This window comes from Piliocolobus tephrosceles, chromosome 4, assembly GCF_002776525.5.
Source record: "Piliocolobus tephrosceles isolate RC106 chromosome 4, ASM277652v3, whole genome shotgun sequence".
Classification (NCBI taxonomy): Eukaryota; Metazoa; Chordata; class Mammalia; order Primates; family Cercopithecidae; genus Piliocolobus; species Piliocolobus tephrosceles.
The window spans coordinates 104231362-104253080 of NC_045437.1; the positions used below are offsets into that span (position 1 = coordinate 104231362).

General features: G+C 39.5%; 1 protein-coding gene across 1 annotated transcript in view; it reads right to left on the bottom strand.

The window, feature by feature from the left end:
• Positions 1-2099: 2099 nt before the first annotated feature.
• Positions 2100-21719, bottom strand: part of EFNA5 (ephrin A5) — a 294637-nt gene continuing 275017 nt past the window's right edge. The window contains exons 3-5 of the mRNA XM_023212250.2: positions 12915-12980; positions 12442-12522; positions 2100-6602 (exon numbers count right to left, since the gene is read on the bottom strand). Coding sequence (XP_023068018.1) covers positions 6481-6602; positions 12442-12522; positions 12915-12980 — 269 coding nt within the window. The 3' untranslated portion in view covers positions 2100-6480. The remainder of the gene's footprint in view (positions 6603-12441; positions 12523-12914; positions 12981-21719) is intronic.

The window sequence follows — 21719 nt, forward strand, 5'->3', positions numbered from 1 at the left end:
ATTTCTAATGATTTTCAGAAATACTTGTTTTCCAAAGGGAATGTGCAAAAATCATAATGCTTTTCATAGCATTTTTTTGCCACTGCTTTCCTGAAGGATAGTTATCAGCAGAATACAAAACTAATCTTTGCAAACAATCTCTAAGAAATGGTTTTGCAAACAATTCTCAAGAAACTGTTAGAATGGTCAGTGAGCAATTCATCAGGATTATACTGAACTTTTAAAATGACATCTAGATTATACACATTCCTATAAGACATTCAGGTACATACATGTGTGTCTTAGTCACCACATGCATGGACATCTAGATTCCAACATTTTCCCTGTGATTCTTTTTATGTAACACCTTAGATTACTTGAGCATTCCAAATGCTTTGTTACCAGACTAGGTGTGTTCGTGCAGCCCTGCTCATTGTCCCATCTCTGGTCCAGTCGGCTTTCCATTAGAGTGTGCAACAGTTTGCATCTTCTGGATTTTATCCCATTTCCCTCATCTGTGTGTGGGTGTGTGTCCAGCCTTCCCGCTCGATGAGGTTCTAGACATCTCACAATTAGGTGTAGATACAGTCTCAGTTTCAGGAGCAGCTACCTGATTATTCTATAAAGCAGAATCTGAAATTGTCATCTACTCCTCACTTCCCCTACTTCCTTAGGGGAAGAAATGCGTGATTTCTCTGGACCAACACACTCTTAATTTGCTTCAGTGACATTCAGATGGTGCTATGGGTTTTCACATTTTTACAGTAGCCTCTGTGGCTAACATGAAAATTTACGCCATGCATTTCTCCACTCTCTTAAAGCCTACAATGCTTTTAACTCAAGTGCTCTATTTTCTAAGAAGTTCCTAACCCCATCTTGACTATTTTAAATGTAATTTCCTTTAACTCAATTTTACTAATCTATAATCCCAAACTTTTTCCCATTCAGTTTTTTTTAAAAAAAGTATTTATCTCTCCTATTATATGTATAATATAAATGCTTCAGTTTTATTTCTTCTCTACAAATCACTATCATGTCATGCTTACACGTAATGTCTGCCTTATGTTGTAAGCTTTGGAAGTACAGACTGTAAACATTATTTTGCACAGCACTGAGCACAATGTCATGATCACTTAAATGCTTTTGATGATGATGGTGAAGATGATAATGATAACGTAATGCTGTTCTGGTTTGAAAATATCATATAAGTAGTCCAGTACATATTTTTTAATGTGAGTTGTTTCTCATTCTATAAAGCTGTCGTTCTTCATTAACAAAAAAAGGTTACAGTAAGTTATAATTAGTGTTTAGTGCCCTGTCAAATAATTAAGTATAATAAAAAGCTTTCAATGAGTTTAATGTTAACATGGGGTAATTAAAGCCAAGTCTTGAAATGCATTAGGTGTCTATTATGTCAGATATTTGATGCTTTTTTCTTCTACAGATGAAACTGTCAAATTGTGCTTATAGCAATGTCATCATCAAAGACAAAAACACTCACATCACACAGATGTAAAATGGGCTTTGCAGTGCCCCAAAAGGGTAGAATTGAGAAAATCAAACAAATCTCTTATACAACCTTGTTATTTACAGATAAGGAAACTGAGTCCCAAAGATATTGTGTGACTTGCCTAAGGTCACACGGTAGTAAGTTAATTCTTCCTTGATTGTGAGAATTGAGGCTTTGGGCAGTACTGAAGTGATTATTATTACTGTTATTGTTTCTTTTCTTCTTCCAGCATTTGCTGGGAAAATGCTTATTTGGTCTTTTTCTTGACGGGGTGAAAAAACTACGTGCAAAGTAACAGAATATAATTTGTATTTAGCTCCTGTTGTATTTAACAGTCGTTTTAGGATGCAGGGCTTGTCATAGTGCCTATTTTAAGGCTCAAATACAGAGACTAGGCTGAAATCTCACTATTCTCTCATCAGAATAACTGGAATGCGCCCAGATACTTGGCCATTTCTAACTCTGCATTCTTTGAGCTTCCCAGGCCTTCTCTTGTGCATGTTGTATTATCTTTTCTGTCCACAAAGATTTTGAAAAATCAGCAGAGTACAAGTAGCCCCTGAAATAAAGGCGTCATTCAAGGAACAAAGAAGTAGAAGGAGGGATCCAATTAAAATGATGAAAATCTTTAATTTTTATTTAGGTATACTTGTACGGACACGTGTATATACAAATACAGATCGTATGGGTTTGTTTGTGTGTGGGTATTTTTTTTTTTTTTTTTTTTACATTTCTTTAACGTTTATATAATGTCAGCATTTCAAAACAGCACTCGATGAGTAAGTGCAAAGGAACTGCAAAGCAGGGTAGTACAAGCACAGGACCACACGGAGCTGGACTTCACACCCAGACGCACACACAATGAGTGGCTTCAATGGGGTGTCAAGAGTAAGCATGGAAAGCGGATTTTGACTCATGGGTAACCTCCGACATGCCAGCATCTATTAAACTGTACAGACAATGGGAGCAAGCCCATTGTAGGGAGATTTGTCTCACATCCTAGCAGCCCTGGGGCCAATGCATGGGAAAAACTCAGTGATGCCAAACCAGACACAGACCTGACCATTCACGGCTCTGAAGGGAAATAAAATGTGGGAGGAAGGCAAGAGACAAAAAAATAAAATAAACATATAAAGTAAAAGGGGGGTGGTGTAGGCAAACGGGGGTGTTGGTGGAGGTGGTTTTCAAAAGAAAAGTCAGTGACCACAACTCTGAGAGCAATGAATGGAAAGGAGGAGTTGAAAACTGTTTTTCTAATTATTTGAAACTAATACAAATGGCTGCTGCCGTTGCTAAGGCACCGGAGAAAAACAGAGTCCCTGAAAATCCACAGGTACTGTGTGACTCTTCCTTTGACAACGACACGGAGAGGGAAACAGCCCCATTGAACCTTCCTACACTGATTGGTTTGCAACCATTTCCATGAGCGAGCCGCACATGATATTGATAAAGACTCTTCCTGGGAAAAACTAAAACAGTCCATGAAAACAATCACAAACAGAAAACCAAACCAAACCAAAGTACAGAACCGTTTCTAAATTCCCTATCCTTTTCAAACCAACATGCTGGTGGAGAAGGGAGGGTGGGCCACAGGGCTCCAACATCAGACCTTGAAAACACTGAGGACAAAATATTGATCAAAAAAGTCATGTTGTTCCAGGTCCCAAGATGATGGAGTCATAAGATTGGGTGGGCAATGACCACACGTGAGTCCTGTATGGAGCAGTGTCTCGGCCACTTGTGGCTCTTGTTTTCAGCCACGGTACACATTGGATGTTTCAAAGCCTCAATGCATGTTTTGTATCCTGAAAGTCTATTGTTCTCACTTACAAAAGACATAAGAATCAAATTAATACTTTATTATCAAACACTATATACAACAGAGGTTGCTAATAATACAGAATTTAAAGAACGCAGTTTTTTTTTTTTTTTTTTTTTTAATGTTTTACTTTTCTTTCCTCTGCCACCCAAGAAAGTACAGTACAAAACAATAGTCTAAACTAACACGAACTGTTACCTGGTCTATTAAAGGATACACGGTATCCACTAAACAGACAGATCCTTATTTCCCTGCTTCATGTTGCAAAGCCCTTGGCAACCAGGGGCAAAGGTCACTGGGGTTTGACTAACTGGGGCTGAGTGGCAGCTATGACTGCCCTTCAGACTTTTGAGTTGTTTTTGAAATTAAAAGCATCTACAAAGTTGCATCAACATCCTCCTAAGCCCCCAGAGGATTGTAACAACACCACAAAAGGCCACCAACACTTTTTAAACAAAATGAAAACTGTCTGACACCAATCATCTTGAAAACTCCATGGCAAGTGCATTAGCTATGATTACATCACTTATAAGTAGAGAAGCATACTGTCTACTGGTGTGGATAGTCTTGCTATTCTCTTTATACTTAATTTGCAGTGGCAGAATGGTGAAATAAAGGGGTCGAATTTCACTGTGAAAAAATGAAAGACAATGGCAGAGAGGGCCATGAGTAATTATTTCACCATTTGTTAGAGACAAATGCTAGGAAAACCACAGAAGTCACCATTTCTAAAATGAATTTAGCGCTGCTAACGTAGTTATGACTAACTGGAATCATTACAGGATCATTTGATTTCCTTGTGGTTAGAGAACATGCAGTATTATTTTGGTTGTATTGATCCATTTAGAAGGTATCTTTCTCCCCCTACCCAAATCCCACTGGACCAACAAGCCTGTAACTATTAATTTTTTAAAAAAGTATTTCTGGATATTACTGAGAGTACTGAGTATATAAATAGTTAAAGGAAAAAGGAACTGAATGTCATGAACTTTTGTTTCGGTGAAATGGTGGCTGCCTTCTGTGATAAGACTCTGCCACTCCAGAGGAGTTCCTGATGTCAGGGGGGAATAGGATTGATTGTATCTGTGAGGCTGGCAACCCCACGCACATGGTTCCATGTGAGAACAGATTCGGCAGTGACATCCACTCCAAATGGATCAGGTAAGCCCAGATTACATTTCAACATGTCTACAACTCTCCAGGGTGCAATACATTTACAGCTGCCTTTCATTCACATACTTTTCTAATTCAGAACTACTCACAATTCTAAGCAAATTCCCATTCACGAAGTCTGTCCATAACGTGACCTTCTCTTTTCTTTTTTACATATACATCTTAAAAAACAAAGATATAAAAAATTCTTATTTTGCTGGAATGCTTTCAATTTTTCACATTTTACATGATCATCACATTTCTTACTTTGAAAGGCATGGTTTCTGTTGACATGTCGTGCAATAGCAAAAAAAAAAAAAAAAAAAATAAAAAAAAACAAAAAAGGTTGGATTGCTTTTCCATTGGTCTAACACTTTTCCCTGTCTAGGCTTTGGAGTTTAAAGTTCATGACAGCCCCACCACCAGTAGAAACCCCAAGGCTTGCATTTCCCGGTAATTGACTGGAAATGTCCCCTGTTGGCCATGCTAAGATTCCTTCAACAGGGTCATCCTGCATTTATTCTCCTTCTGCCCCACCCCCACAATGAAACAAGATAGCCCCCATATTTCTAAATGTATCAAGGGATACCACTTTTTCTCACAAGTTTAAATAGGACAAGCATATATACTCACTCTCAGCATAAAGTATATCTAAATAATGTATTTTCTATTCTAGTGGATTTTTAAAAAAATATTTTGTTAAAGTCTTTGGGACTCCATCTTGTTTATCTCCCACAGATAAACACATGTTCCCCCTATGCTTTAGGCTGTGCCAGAAAGGGAAAGAATATAAAATCAACACTTGAATTTTTTTACTCCAAACTTTGGAATTTTATTTCCAAATTTCCCTTTAGCCCTCCCAAGTCGTGCTGACTGACTCTCCTGGTGACAGGGGTTTGTGTCCGAGCCCCTGCGGTCACGGAGTGTGGAGCAAAACGTGGGTACTAGGGTGGGAGGCGGGGAAAGGCCACAGCACACTGGCGCTCCAGCAAAGCCAAATCATGTCTCCTCTGGCCACTGCGGTCCTCTCCTTGGTATACGTCATCCCCCAGAGGAGCATCCAAAGCTATTCCACTGTGCACTCATCAACCCTGGCTTGTCAGCCTTGGGGAAGGTCACTTTATTCATAAAAATGCCTCTTTGAGTTTCTTAAAAAAAAAAAAAAAGTTGTAGCACCATGGTGATCTGTATTCAAAGAAAAAATATCTGGTGTGCACTTCCCAGTCACCAAAAAAATTAGAGGCACTCACACATACACACCCCCAGCAAACCTGTAGTTTTCTCTGTTTTCACACCTGCTCTGTATTAGCATTCCACACCCAACCTGCCTCCTAGAAAGAAAAAAAAAAAAGGCTTCTTTTAGAGAGCACAAGTTTTGCTGTCAAGAATGCTTTAAGACAGTCATATTTAAAAAAAAAAAAAAACCCAGTGTCTCAACCTTTTAGAAGCCTGTTCATTTATACACTCCTATAGGAAATGGTGTAATATTATATCTATTTCTTAATACCTCCCCTCTGGACCTGACATGGTGACATGATGCCCTGCGCGATCATCTTACAGTTCTGAATGAGAAGGCATAAATATTGTATAGGAGAGCAAAACCCTCCTGGGCCTAGCCAGCACTGGCTGCATCTGCCACTACTCTTCCTTGTCCATAGACCGCTGACACAGTGCGCTAACGGAGGTGAGTTCTTAGAGGAGAATGCACAGGAGCTGACGAACCACTGGTGTCACTATGACAAGTTGGCATTTTCATCTGGAGTCCATTTAATTTGGGAGGGGCGAGAGAAGTCAGGGGCCAGGGCTGGGGGTGGGGTGGGGTGGGGTGAGGGAGGCAGGAACAAGTTTAGTCCCCCAGCCCCAAGTTGTTGCTTAGAATTCAGGCTGAAAGAAAGAAAACAAAAATCTGACATCTGCCAAAACCCAATAACAAGTCCCTTCTTAGGATGAGCAGTTAGGTGGATCTCTGGTGTTCCAAGACCCTGATGTTTTCTGTGACAAGTGACGGGAGGAGAGTGTGCTATAATGTCAAAAGCATCGCCAGGAGGAACAGTAGGATTGCCAAAAGGCGGCTGGGTATCCTTGGTGTTTGTGCCGCGTTCTCGCCGCGGGATGGCTCGGCTGACTCATGTACGGTGTCATCTGTTCAAATAGAAAGCACACATTCCAATGAGATTTCACATCCTTAATAACTCTCTTGCAGCAGCCTGCTGTTAACAGACCTCGCCACCCTCTGCAAAGTAGGGTAATGAACCTTGTGCCACCATTGACTTTCATGTCTGCATAATCACTCATTATTTACAGCAAACAAAGAAGCAGCAAAGAAAATTGGACTTTCTCAGCAATATTAATACTTTCCTTAAAAATTGAAGGGAAAAATTATGCATACACTGTAACCTTTGGCACGTGAGCTGCTTTGGTTAGCCAGCAGTCAGATATGCCTTGCACAGATTTCAGATATCTGAATGTACCTTTGAAACCTAAGATGTCACAAGCAGACAACTGACATGTTGGTGGGGGTGGGGCAGAATGCACTGCCCATTTCCCTTCTTTTAGCTGTTTCATAGGATTAGTGTTGATTGCCTGGTTGTTGGATGCCTAGACGAATTTTCAAACATGAAAAACTAAATGCCAAAACAACAGCATTTTGGATAAACTATACATCATGCCTAGTAAACTTCAATAAATCTATGCCCACTCGTTTGCCTACAATTAGGTGTCAATTATGGTGCTATTTATATTACAAACCCTGTATTTCTAAGATTAAATTACTTGAACTTGACTATTTTTATCGGGTTGAAGCTTGGCACATAAATTATCAGCGTGGATGCAAAATTTTCCTCTAAATAAAATGGATTAAGTGAGTTAAGCTTCTTTTATTTAGCTATAAAGTGTTCTATGAGGCTGCCTCTGACTTTGGATAGCCTTTCTGATCTGCATGATTAACAGGCTTAACTTCAAAATGGGAACTCTGCAGCAATTAGTACCAAAGAGAGGTTGGAGGCTTGCCTAAGAGCCATGCTCTGCTCCAGGGCTGCCTGTCTTCTTCTTTCCACCTGGTCTAACTTATGCTTTTCTTTACTGTTAGTTAAATTAAATTAATCAATGTTTTTGAGAGGTAAGGTCTTGCTCTGTTGCTCAGACTGGAGTGCAGTGGCCCAATCACAGCTCACTGTAGTCTTGACCTCCCGGGCTCAAGCAATCCTCCTGCCTCAACCTCCCGAGTAGGTGGGACTCCAGGTGTGAACCACCATGTCTGGCTAATTTAAAAAATTTTTAGAGAGACAGGGTTTTGCTTTGCTTCCCAGGCTGGTCTCAAACTCTTAGCCTCAACCAACCTCCTCCCTTGGCCTCCCAAAGGATTGGGATTACAGACAGGAGTCACCATACCTGGCCACTTGTGCTTTTAGACTAAGGATCTCTGAATAACACATTTTGGGGGCCAATAGTGAGTCCCTGTGCAAATTTTATCTCAGCATCAGGGTAACTTCCTGTAGGTGTTCAGCAGTTGCCATCTGGGAATTGTTCAAGGGTCAGAGAGAATGGTAACAAGTGGTTGTTTACAATTATATTGACCTCAAAGGATAATCCCTAAATACCCCAGATGGGGCCACCTCAAACCCCTTAATGGGTTAACTAACCATTATTTTAAACTCATTTATATTTTCCTACCACACGTGTCACAATAAGGGTGCTTTTAGTTCACTGGGTAGAATCACACTCCCTAACATTTGTCCTAAAGTAACCACTTTTCAGGTTCACAGGCTGACTTCTGCTTCAGATATGCTCGTTTGGGATGTTTCTGTCCATCACATCCATTCCCAATGAGAAAGGTCTTCTCAGTGTTGAGTCTCCTGCCCTGGAGTGCTCTTATCATTTTAGCCTCTCCTAGAATAAAAGCTGTTGCATCCCCTTGTCAAATTTGCTCCCCTTTCCTGGACCTTAGCGAATCTACATGGAGTGATTTTAGCCTAGAAGACTAGAAAAGGTTAGGAAGCAAGATGGGAAGATAAATGGATGCAGAAAAAATATTTATAAAGTCCTCCGCAATGTGGCCAAATACCTTCAGACTCTCCTCTATTCTCTGCTCTTTTTCAGCCTTGCAAGTGTATTAATTAAATCTGTAGTTAACAGGAAGTAGAAGTAAAGGCCCTTAATAGCCCTGAAATTAAAATCCAAATCACTTTCTTAAGAGCACCAATATGTTGTCAATCAAAACAATGGAGCACTTCAGGCTTAATTGTGAAATAACCATAAACCCTGAGGATTCCAGAGTTCATTTCACAATATCACATATTTAAATACCTGAAATTGCATCAGCTATTGGATTCCTCTCTATCTTATTTTTACTAGAATATTACCCAATCCTTCTCCTTGTATAGTTTACAAGTGTACTGTTAAAGGTACCCAGCTAGCACTTAGATTTTCGGTGTGAACCCCTTCATCACCACCCTAGTCCCTTCTAGGTACACAGTGAGGGCTATCCATTATTCCAGGTCCACTCAGCACAAGACACAGGGAATAGGTCTTACAGGGTAATGGAGAGAAAGGCTTTTGTTTTTCATCTAAGTGAAGTATGAGGCTAAGTGGGCCTTTCAGTCCTTTAATCACACACAATCTTTGGAATTAACCTTTTATAAGCACCCAACGAATATATATCTTCCTGCCCCACAAAAGGAAAGTCAGTCCCATTAGGGCATCAGGATCCTTCTCTTCTTCCTGCAACATGCTGTTCCTCATTCGGGATTCCACAAAGCATCCTTTGATTAAAACAGGTTCCCAGTGTTGGGAAATTCTACAGCCCCCAAAAGTGAAATGAGAAACTGGCTGTCATTTGGGCAAATCTGAGCAATTTCAGAATTCTAAGGAGGAATTCATAGGCAAAATCTATCCCAATGAAAACTATACCTAACTATGAGAGAATTTCTAACACTTGTAACACGGGCTTGGAAGAAGAAAATGTTCCTCTTCAGAAGCTAAATCAAGTTTTGCCTCCTGGCTACAGGATTCCACAACATGGGGGTTTCAATGGTTAATGGAGAGAACACTAGCGATATTTTGGAGCATGTTATGTGGCATATGTCTGCCCTGAGATCATCCTGCGTCCCTGATGATAGGAAACTGGCAGGCAGAGTGTGCAAGCAAACAAAAAAGACAAATACATTCCAAAGACAGGTGAATTAGTACACATCGCTGAGATCATGCAGTGGAATCCTTTCAGACTTGCTGGGTTCATAAAGACCGGGTCTACACTCGGAGCTGGGGGAAGGCAAATACTCTTTCATTCAGTGGTTTGACACAGTGGGGAAGAATTGCAAATCTGACGAGACTTCCTCACTCTTCTTAGAGACAGAATCTTGCTCTGTCAGCCAGGATGGAGTGCAGTGGCATGATCATAGCTCACTGTAGCCTCAAACTCCTGGGCTTAAGCAGTCCTCCCACCTCAGTCTCCCAAGTAGCTGAGACTACAGGCACACACACCACTTCTTTTTTTTTTTGTTTTTTTGGAAAGACAAGGTCTCACAGTGTTGTCCAGGTTGGCCTCAAATTCTTAGCCTCAAGCAATCCACCCATCTCAGCCTCTCAAATTGCTGGGATTATAGGTATGAGGCACAGTGCCTCACTCCTTATTGTTTTCTTATCGCCAGGAATTGTGGCTCAACCTTGTCTCACTTTGTTAGTGAAGATGCTCACCAGCAAGCCCTTAAAACATAGCTCTGACTGACTCAAGGAGCTTTTCCTGCATGTACACCTACGCTCTACTCCCCAGCGCACGTATGCACACACTGAACTACATTCTGCCAAACTTTTGCAAACTTCCAGCAGTTATATGTCCATCAATTTGGGGCCATTGTGCATTTTAAATGTTCAGTGAAAAAAAAAAAAAATGTTGTTTCCCCAAAGACAGTGACATATGTTCATGCATGAAGGCATCTTAATATCTTGCATTGTATCATTAGTGGAATTCAAAGGTAATTTTCCTAATGGCAGGATGGTCCTCCATGTGCCTCTTCATTACCAGAGAAAAATATGCAATCTGTTAAGTATCTAAGCAGCCTTCTATGCTGTAGACAGGCAGTGGAGATTCCCTGGAAAAAAAAAAAAACCATGGGAAAGATATGCCTACATTATGTACAATGTGTATCAATAGATCATAATCTTGGGTAATTTTTGTTTAGAACATGCTGCTCATTCTTCTTGTGGCTTCTTAACAAAGCCAAGAGACTTAAGTCCTCTTTATGAACATACCTCTGGCAATGGTAAAAGACCACTACTTTGATACTAATATTGGAATAGGAGTCAGAAGATCTGAGTATTAAAGCTGGATCTATCTAATCAGCAATGTGGCACGGGTGAGTCTCCTCAGTCACAGAAGGAAGAGTGTAGACTCTGGGGTTGTTGAGGGAGATACTGAGTAACTTGTAGATCCTCTGATGGCCCAAGTCCCTAAGCTTGTGAGGACTCTGGTACCTTAAGAAGCCAAAGTCATGGCTCCAGATTTCCAGGACACAATTAAAATGTCTTCATATCAGCATTCATTCCTTAAAACTTTCTAAAGCAGCTAACTGATCCCTGGGGAGCCACTAAGACCTCGGAGAACTCATTGTACACACCTCTCATTTGCACTCTGGGTGAGATGCCTGCCTTAGAAAAACAAGAATGCTTCAGGGAAAAAACTCTAACTCTTTCTGTCAGTTATAACGGGAAAGCTATTGTATGTCCTGAGGCACAGCATTTACTCAGGGTAAGTTTCCCTAAGGCTCATTGACTGTGCAGTCCTGGTTACAACATTGGAGGAAAAAGTGGACCTCAATGCCCGTTAGTTTCTAGGACCATAAGGAAGAGAAATTCTACTACAAAAAGACAAAAAAAAAAAAAAAAAAAAAAAAAAAAAAAAAAAAAAAAAAAAAAATCTCTATTTACATAAGGGGGCTCAAATCTCTCCATGAAGAGGAAAAAAATTTATTTCCCTTAAGCTTTGAGATGATCAAGGGAGATGGGTAAGGAAACCAGTGAAGATCTGGAGCAGGTAGGGGAGAAGAGGACACCACAGAGGAAGGGAACACACAGCGCCTCCAGGCACACGCCTCCATAAGCAATTGGCAGAGGGCGACCACTCCTCCCAGTTAATCTAGTTTCATTAAATGGCCAGACTGAATTGATAACCAAATGAATAGTTTACATGTTCTCATTATCCATAGTATGCGGCAGACTAAATGCCTCAATGAGTGCTTTGGTGGGTTTTATTTTTCTTTAGTTATGGGAAATGTTAGGAGTGTGGAAGTCAATAGTAGAAAAATTTTATTTATCCTTAAAACTTATTTTGCCTCGGTAATCAAGGATCACATTTGGCTCAACAGGCTACTGGTACATTTGTGGCAGCAAGAGATGTGTGAATTTGTGGTGGCAATGTGATTATACTTCTCTAGACCAATTACCATTGACAATAGTTGAAATAATATTTAAATAAAATAAAGTTCCTTAGGTCAGTTCAATGATGCATGTAAATTTCTAGAGAAAACTAAGTATGTTGAATTAGTTTCTACTTTGTGCAATAGTCTTATTACTTTTATCTATAGATTTGGACATAAAAAATAAAATTTTATGAACATATACAATAGAAATGTTTTGTGTCTTATATGAAAACAGAACCTTTAATATTCACAGTGATTACCAGCATGCTCTGAGGATATGGTAAAAGGCAGTGAGATTTTAGCATTCTGATGGGGCTTCTATATTAGGATACTGCATTAGCTCAAACCCATTCCAAAAAGAAAAGTTTTATTTTATCTAACATGCATTACACAAAGATACTGGAGGAATGAGGTAGAATATAAGTCATATTAGCATCGCTAGCAATGAGCAAAAGCAGAACAACAACTATACCATGCAAACATGCAGAGAGGAAGAAAGGAAAAAAATACTGAAGCACCAGAGAAATAGATGCATTTGTTAAAAGAGATTCTCTAAGCATACTAACCTGCTGGTTCTAATGAATTTTCTACTTTGTCGTTAACATCGAAAACACGATCATGAACACCTATAGTTTTCATACAGCTATCTATAACAAAAATAGAGATAACAGCCAAATATGTTAGTGAAGACACCCTTAAACTCCCATTTCTTTCTTTTTTCTTTCTCTCCTTTTTTTCTTTTTTTAATGTAAAGATTGTTTTGCAATCAATGGCATGTTTTAATTGCCAATATTGTTCCCATTTGCTCTGCATGTACAACAGTCTAAGAAACAACAAGTTAGCAACTGCTGTGTACTTAAGTAAAAGCATCATGAAGAATGACAAAAAATATGATGAAAACTAAAATATGAATGTTGATATACAAAACAGATACCACACAAGATTTAACAGTAAAAAAAGTTTTACCGCTGTGAACCAGACCACACAATAAAGCATGCGCAGTGAAGCCACCCTCTGAAGCTCATTCTAGTGAACTTACTTGTGGGTCTCACAAAGACTTTGAGCTTTAGACAGGACCTTCTTCCATTATCTGGGATTGCAGAGGCTGTGGATAACACAGAGAGAGAGCAGGAGAGAAAGAAGAGAACAACAACATATTACTCTTCATTTTCACATACACATGATGGACAATAAATTCTTTCCTGATTTGAACAACAGGAACTTTCTCTAATTCTTCCCCCAAATTAAAACAAACAGTACTTTTCAGGTCTCACTGCTACAGAAAGGCTACTTTCATATCCTGGCCTTCTCTTTTCAATACAATAAAAGAATCATGCAAGAATCTGAGTAATCTGTGAAGGAATACTTTGGATTTTTATTTCAAAGGCTCTTCCATTTAACTTGATCTGTTATCAATTTTCTCTAAATCGAGAGGATAATGTGTGAGCCCTCTGGCTTTCACAGAGCTGCTCCTCCTCTGCTGCAGGAAAAGGGGCCCAACAGAGGCACGAGCTGAAAGTGCCGGCAAAAACCAATAACAAAGAGTTACAAGGCAGACTTAAACGTGACCTATTTCTGCTGGGGAAAGCAGAGCTTTGTCCGTCCTGAAAGCTTGTCTGTCAGTGCTTTTGCAGGTAATTCAATTAGAGGTTTTACTCAGAACTTGGCTCTGCATTCTATATGACTAACCCAAGCCCATAACTTCCATCATGCTATTATAAGTACAATGTGCTATTGAGAAAGTACTGTGTTGCAATGGTACATGTATTTTTTTTTTTAATTTGCCACAGAGAAGGATGGAATTAATAAAGTGGGCTTACCAAAACATGACAGCATGTTTCAAGTTATAAATCACTTGAGGAAGAAACTTTCTTCTCCTCTTCAAGATAATAAGACTGTAAACTTTCCCCACGGTTGAAAGATTATCTCCCCTCTGTACACACAGCAAAATGTCAAAGGAATTTCCAAGGGCAGTAAGGCCCTTCACAACCACATGTATTTACTAATGCATTCTAGAAATGAAAAAAATTACAGAAACAAACGTCGCATACTTTCCTCCCTATGTGTTTGCTTCAAGTGGTTTCTTTGTTCAGAAAAAGCAGATGACATCCATCAAATCACACATGGCTTACAATTAGTTTGGCAATACCCAAAGTGACAAAGCGAGGGATTGGCATTTGGTGTGTCTTCTCTCTCCTTTATTTTTAAATTATTCCTCATGGGGAGCCCAGAACACAAAAATGCTTCTTTTGCAGGTGAGAGGATTCAATATACAAACTTGCAAACACATTTTATACAATCTCCTTATGTAATTCTAGATCCAAGTAACCCTCCTGGAGGAGAACTAAATTCACCAACTAAATAATGTCAAGTAGTATAGAGCCCCCAGTGTCCCTATTCAACACCTGTTGAAAACTACTTTAATTTTAAAACAAAAGTATAGAGAAAAAGTGTTTTTGGTCCTCCCTATCTCCCCTGGTTGCTCTGACAAGCAGTTAAGAAGTGCTAACAGCTGGCTTTGCTGTGGGCTTTCATTAAATCAAAGTCAGAAAAACTCCCTCTACTGACATTTACAGTAACTAGTGTGTTATTTAGGGCACAATATTTGCACTCTGCGGTTTGATCCAGGAAATGGTGTCCTTCCTGTGGACCTCAACTGCAAATGTGCATGTCACAAATACAGTACACATAGGTGACTCCAATTCATTAGGAAAACCACGGGTTCTTGAGGGAGTATATGTCTTATTCATGAGAGTTAGTGTGAAAAAAGTGACACATGGATGTTCACACTGCTGTTCTATGAATTTCTGAGCTGAGATGAACTCACTTCAAGCCTCGTGAACTTGATTTGCTACATGCAAATAACTGACTTTACAGATGATACTGCTAGATAAACAGGGTGAAGACAAAATCAAATGCTTAATTGGTTTAGGGAGGAGCTTCTTGGATTTAGTACGGGTCTTTCAGATTTGTATTTAGGAGAAATAAATCCAGGACATGAAAATTATTGTAGGGCACATGGGAATAACTAAACAGCATATGATAAGCCATCCAGGAAAAAACTGGAGAGTTCTCTCATGAGCTCTCAAGGAGGGACATAGTCTTAGCTAGTGGATGTGCTACATACTTCTGTGAATTAAAAATATCGAATGTATTTGTATTTATATGACACATAAAATAAAAACCTCTTCCCAAACAACCTGCCCCATTACTTCCTCATTTTCCATCACCAGAAAATGTGACTGATGCCTTGTGATACTGTTTGACTATTATACTCTAATCCTTAGAAAAATTTATGAACAAGGAATATTAGCATACAATGTGATATGTGAGTACACAACACAGATTGCACGCCATGGATTGACTCTATCATCACTGCATCACTGGCCTGAGCTCAAGGAGTAAACTCCTAACCCTTCAAGACAACCTGAGAAGTGTGCCTTACTAGCTCAGTATAACTTGGGTTTCTTATTTAACACCTTGAAAAACAAACAAAAAATCCAAAAAGATGAAAACTTTTTCCGTATACTATCAAAACTCCATTTTTTAAATGTAAGGTTTAATAAAGTGAGAGTGTGGTTTTCCTCTATGTTATGCTCAAGGTTCTTTCACCACACACTTCCTGGCTGACAAAGGATGACTTTATACCAACTTAAATATACAGATGATTAATTTTTAGTACTATTTGAAGATATAAGTGCATTACGAATCACAATAAGCAAAAGGCAGAGGACTGAGCACTAAAAACAAAACATAACAGAGGAATTGAAACATATAATATTCCCACTACTAAACTTATAGAGAAAATCTCAGGATCAATTTATGAGCAATAGATAGAGCAGAGGATGGAAATGAGGGAGTAAAATCTTAAAACATGCCTTGTTTTTGTCAGGAGGCAGATAGTATTAATCCTTATGGCTCTAGAGATACATCACTTTGTCTTAGTTAAAAGTCAACTTTATCTTAGTTAAAAGCAAATATGTAAGCATTTTATACATAAATTATATACATAAATATATATAAATTTATACACATAAATTATATTCACTATATATAACTTCTTGTGCTGCTTTCCTTAGAAAATGAATAGTTGATGTTGAAAGTTGATAGTGAATAATTATAAAAATCCATTACATATTACTGCAGCTTCATCTACCATTTCAAATGCTTTTAAAATGCCTGCTATGGGCTGGGTGCAGTGGTTCACGCCTACAATCCTAACACTGTAGGAGGCCAAGGTGGATGGATCACTTAAGGCCAGGAGACTGAGACCAGCCTGGCCAACTTGGCAAAACCCTGTCTCTGCTAAAAATGCAAAAATTAGCCAGGCATGGTGGCACACACTTGTAATCCCAGCTACTCGGGAGGCTGAGGCATGAGAATTGCTTGAGTCCAGGAGGCGGAGGTTGCAGTGAGCTGAGATTGAGCTACTATACTCCAGCCCAGCAACACAGCTAGACTCTGTATCAAAAATAAATAAATAAAATAAAATGCCTACTATGTATCAGCTTCTTTATTAGGTGATGTGTATGTGAAGAGATATAATATTTCAAACTGTCCCTGCCCTTGTGTTGTGCTTCTTCAAGCTGGGACATAAATATGAACCACAGTTTAGGGTACCTGGAGGGATCCATGTGACAACTGAGGTTTACATGAAGAGCCAGTGCAGCTCTGGGCAGGGAGCAAGAGTGTGTACCAGACATGTTTATCAGAGGCTTCACAGGTCCTCCAGAAGCTAACCAGCAGCAACTGGGACAGAAGACATTTTATCCCTAAATTTCCAAATTGGAGCTTTGGCAACCAAAAAGAGGCAGTGACTTGCAAACAGGTGAAAAAAATCTAGATCTGAAATCTTCCTCTAAAGATACATGGACTTTCTAATAGGATTTTTCAACTTAAAATGAGAAATGTCTTAAACAGCCGCCACATAATCCAAATTCACATCCATTTACTCAGTTTACTGCTTAAAGGGTATATTGGAGTCAGGAGGTTGGGAGTAGGGATATGGGGACAATTAAAACAAGCATAACCATTCCATTCCATTATCTTAATAGCAACTTTATAAATCAATCCACAGAGTCCCTTCCCCCGAATGAGCTGCAAAGTACCAATCAAAACCTTATAACACATAATGAAATACAAGCTGGAGACGCTCTGGTTCTCTGTGTTTAGAGTACCTCGCTAATAAGGCTGTGAGGGCCCCTTACTTTTACTCTGTTCCATGACCTCAGACAGGGGCTCTAACTTTAGCCTTCCCAAAAATCTTGGTCTCCTGGGGCTCAGGTGAGCATGACTCAGCACTTAGCCAATTTGGTATAGAAAAGTGACCATATTCAGTGCCCCAAATCAGCACTTCTAAAAGTTATAATTAGCAATGCAAATATATGTAACATTCATACCACAATTCATCATAGGTCTATCCTTCAGACAGAGTAGAGAACACATCCCTTCAGGTACTACCATGATGCTTGTGGCATGCAGCTTCTGACATGGCTCCCAGTGATCCCCAACTTCCTGTAGGCAGGCCTTTGTATAATCCCCTCCCCTTGAGAGGAGGCTGAACCTATTAACTTGCTTCTAATGAGCAGAACACTGCAAAAGTGATGGGTTGTCACTCTGATGATGTTACAAAAGACTGTGCCTTACTTCTAGCGAACACTCTGTCTTTTGCTCATGAAGCAAGGTACCATATTGTGAGATTTCCAATGGAGAGGACCATGTAGCAAGAAACTAAGGGAGACTTCCAGCTAAGAGGTGCAAGGAACTGATGTCATAGTTCAACAATCCACAAGGAACTGAATCGGCTAACAATCGGGTGAGTGAGCTGGAAAATGAATCCTTCTCTCTGAGCCTTGAGATGACTGTTGCCTTGGGAGAAACCCAAAGGATCCAGCTACGCTGCCCCTGGATTCCTGGTCCACGGAAACTGGAATAATAAATGTTTCAGCCACAAAATTTGGGGGTAATTTTTTAATCAAGAGCTGATACAATGCTGTACACTAACAAATCTGTGTAATTAAAGGCTTAAAGCCAACTTCCGACTGAAGGACTGAGACACTCCGGCATGCTCTGCTAATGGCCAGCATGTCCTTGCTCCCACAGAGCTGCACACTCCTGATTCTGCTGCCATGCCTCAACAACTGGATCTCTTACTAGTTTCCATTTCAAACTACTGTTACGAGTCCACTTAAAATATGCCTTGAAGAAAGGTAATTATAAGCTGCTGTTGAAGAAATACGACAAGACGTATCAATTTAAATGTTCTCACTCCAGCATTTAAAAAGTGTTTTTCATTTTCCTTCCTATGCAACTTAGTTTGCTTTTGCTAAGAAAGCCAACCTGTGCTGTTCTTTGCAATTACATGATGTCTCATTTTAACTCCAAATTGCTGGGGAAACCGAAATGAGTGGATACAAAATGTGAACACAAATCTTAAGGAGAATGCCTTTCTTCAAATAGGAGAAATAGAATGCAAAGGCAGTCTTTAAAAATACCTGAAAGGATTTTAAAATAAGTTAAAACTTCTCTTACTATATATATATATAAAAAAAACTCCTATTAGTTATCTTCTACACAGGCCATCAAGTTAAATACAAAGATTATGAGTTCAAACAACTCAAAAGTTCCCTGATCATCAAGGTAACAACCATTCTTCTTTATGAAGTACCAAACTTTTAGCAGAAAAGGAGGGAAATACTGTATTTCTTTCACATTTTCAGGCCCAACACTGGACTCATTAGTCAACCTTAACATCTCCGCCTAACCTTATTCAGCTTCCAATCTTAATTCTGGAAGCCAAAATCCTCCTTTTCTGTGTCCCATGTAAATCTGGGTACTTTGGGAAGTTTTATTTTTAAGAATATTCAGCCACTTTCTTCTTTTTAAAGAAATGAGTATGTGTGGGGGCATTAAAAATGCAGTTTTCCATTATGTTTGCCACAGGCAATATTTCTCAATTTGTGCAAGTCAAAAGAAAAGACAGGCTATTAGCTATTAGCACAGCCCAGGTTTTTCCCCTGTAGGTTTTTCATGAAGTTCAACATACAACACAAATATATGCAAATTAGGCAGGTGAAGGTGGAATTAAGCATTAATATTCCATTCACAATAAATGCTGAAAAAGTAAAGCCCATTTAAATACATGGTACTACTGGAAATATCTCCTAAAATTTGACGAATCAATAAAATCCAGTTTGTGTATATGAGTGGAGCGGGGAAACAGAAGAAGTGGTGGGAACAGAATAGAGATTAACCAAAGCCATATGGACTTGGAAAATGGTTACCAGATCCACAGAAAACTTCTTAAAACAAAAGTTAGGCCTCTTCTAAGGGAAGAATACTAGAGCAACAATTTGCAAATGGCTATGTGCCCTTTTTAAAAAGCACCATAGGATACTTAATTTTCATATAAAGAACAAAATCATGTGTTATGATGAAATACTTCTCACCCATTCTAACTTTGGGGATTTAAAAGTCACATGTTTTAATGACTTGCTCATGGCCCTGGTTTACCGAGCTTGCATCCATGGTGCAACCCCAGGAGCTGCTAAATTTGCCAACACGTTTCTTCTCTTGCAGTCCACTGTGTCTCAAGACTTAAATCATGGGCAGGTTAAGGTCAGAACCCAAAACGTAAAATTTGGAAAGGAGGTCACTAAGTAAAGATAGAGGCCTTGGAGAAATTAAGAATATCATGTAAATATTAGAAACTTTGATATGACTCTGGGGATGTTTCTTTTAAAAATCAGAATAAGAAAAGGAATGTGTTTCCCACCACATAACAAGAGGGATAGAAAAACATATTCTGCAAGTTAAAACTTGGTTTTAACACCAGGGAACTGTAACAGGGAGCAAATAATTAGAGTAAACTTCGGGACAAGGGAGGTAAAATAAGTTCCAGCTGTGCAGCCACACACACAAGAGAAATGGGAAGCACCACCCATTCTACCCACTGTTTCCCTCCCCTCCCATCTCTCTGCCCCCTTAAGGCAACGTTCTCATTGCTAATAACTAACCTGAGTATTATTTAAATTCCAGCAGGTAAGTCTCAGTAGATCAATTACTTTTTCTTAGCGATCTCAAGTAAATGGCTGAGGACAAGTTTCCACTCATTTCTAGGAATACTCAAATAGGACATTAACATGCTTTTTGTATATATTTATCTGAAGTATGAATAAACTTTTACTTGCGTTTAAAAGCTCAGTGACAACAAACTTTGTTTCTGCTGCTTACTCTAGAAGGGGATGATTTATCTCATACAGTTTGATATCTATTCAGGTATGAGACAAAAACGTGGATTTTGGAGAATGATTTTAAAATGTCCCCTTATAAGAAGCATTTCTAGTCCTTTTTTTTTTCTTTCTTTTTTTTTTGAGACAGAGTCTCATTCCATCGCCCAGGCTGGAGTGGTGCGATCTCAGCTCACTGCAACTTCCACCTACCACGTTCAAGCGATTCTCCTGTCTCAGCCTCCCGAGTAGCTGGGATTACAAGTGCATGCCAGCATGCCCAGCTAATTTCTGTACTTTTAGTAGAAACAGGGTTTCACTATGTTGACCAGGTTGGTCTCGAACTCCTGACCTCAAGTGATCCCCCTGCCTCAGCCTCTCAAAGTGCTGAGATTACTGGTGTGAGCCACCATGCCCGGCCCATTTCTAGTTCTAAGGAAATTTTAAGACAGCTTTAAATAAATCTCACATTCTGAATGTAAATTTCACCTCCTTCAGTCATGTGAATGGGGAAATCTAGTCCACACAGGCACAGAAAGCAAGATAATATTTAGATATCACTTTAATTGTCTAAGAAACTCCTTCACATGAAGAAATATATTTCAGTTTCTTATGTATTTTACTATTTTTAAAAATCACTGAACATCTTTGAGCAGTTAAGAAAAAGTAAGTTTTCGATTATCAATGAGTGTTCTAACTATTCTCTGAGACCTGGCCTTGCCTAAGGCCACACAATATTTAAGTGACTTTCTCAAGCTTTAATGTCAGCCAGTTCTTTCTTTCTTGTTTGAGGTTACTCTGGTGAACCTACTGTACTAGAGAGGTATTATCTGACAAAACAAAACAAGACAAAACAGCAACAAACCAGACAGGCAGAATTATTCACTTAGAAAACCTCTTCTTCAGATGGAAGCCCCATAATAACCATAACAACAACAAAAACAAAAACTCCAACAAAGGCAGAATTCCTAGAATCCCACAAGAGGAACTATTTATATTATTGCTTCTCCACAGGCTCCTTTTGCCCCTCTGTGTGATACCCTATGAGGGTGGCTGTTAGCTGTTAGGCAACGAAAGCAAAGCCACAAATCTCATTCCTCATTCATACGATATTAACAGAAACAATGTCGTTATCAGACAGACTAATGTAGCATGACAGTAAATTACTAATAAATCATCAAGTTAATACAATTCAAAGAAGCTCCTAGAAAAAAGTTAATATTTCTGTGAGCCTTTCAAAACTCCTTTCATTATTATTCTCCTTGGTGAGGGTTCTTTTAAGAAACATGGCTTTGGCCGGGCGCGGTGGCTCAAGCCTGTAATCCCAGCACTTTGGGAGGCCGAAGTGGGCGGATCACGAGGTCAGGAGATCGAGACCATCCTGGCTAACACAGTGAAACCCCGTCTCTACTAAAAAAATACAAAAAATTAGCTGGGTGTGGTGGCGGGCGCCTGTAGTCCCAGCTACTTGGGAGGCTGAGGCAGGAGAATGGCGTAAACCTGGAAGGTGGAGCTTGCAGTGAGCCGAGATCCAGCCACTGCACTCCGGCCTGGGCGACAGAGCGAGACTCTGTCTCCCAAAAAAAAAAAAGAAACATGGCTTAGCAGTTTGAGTG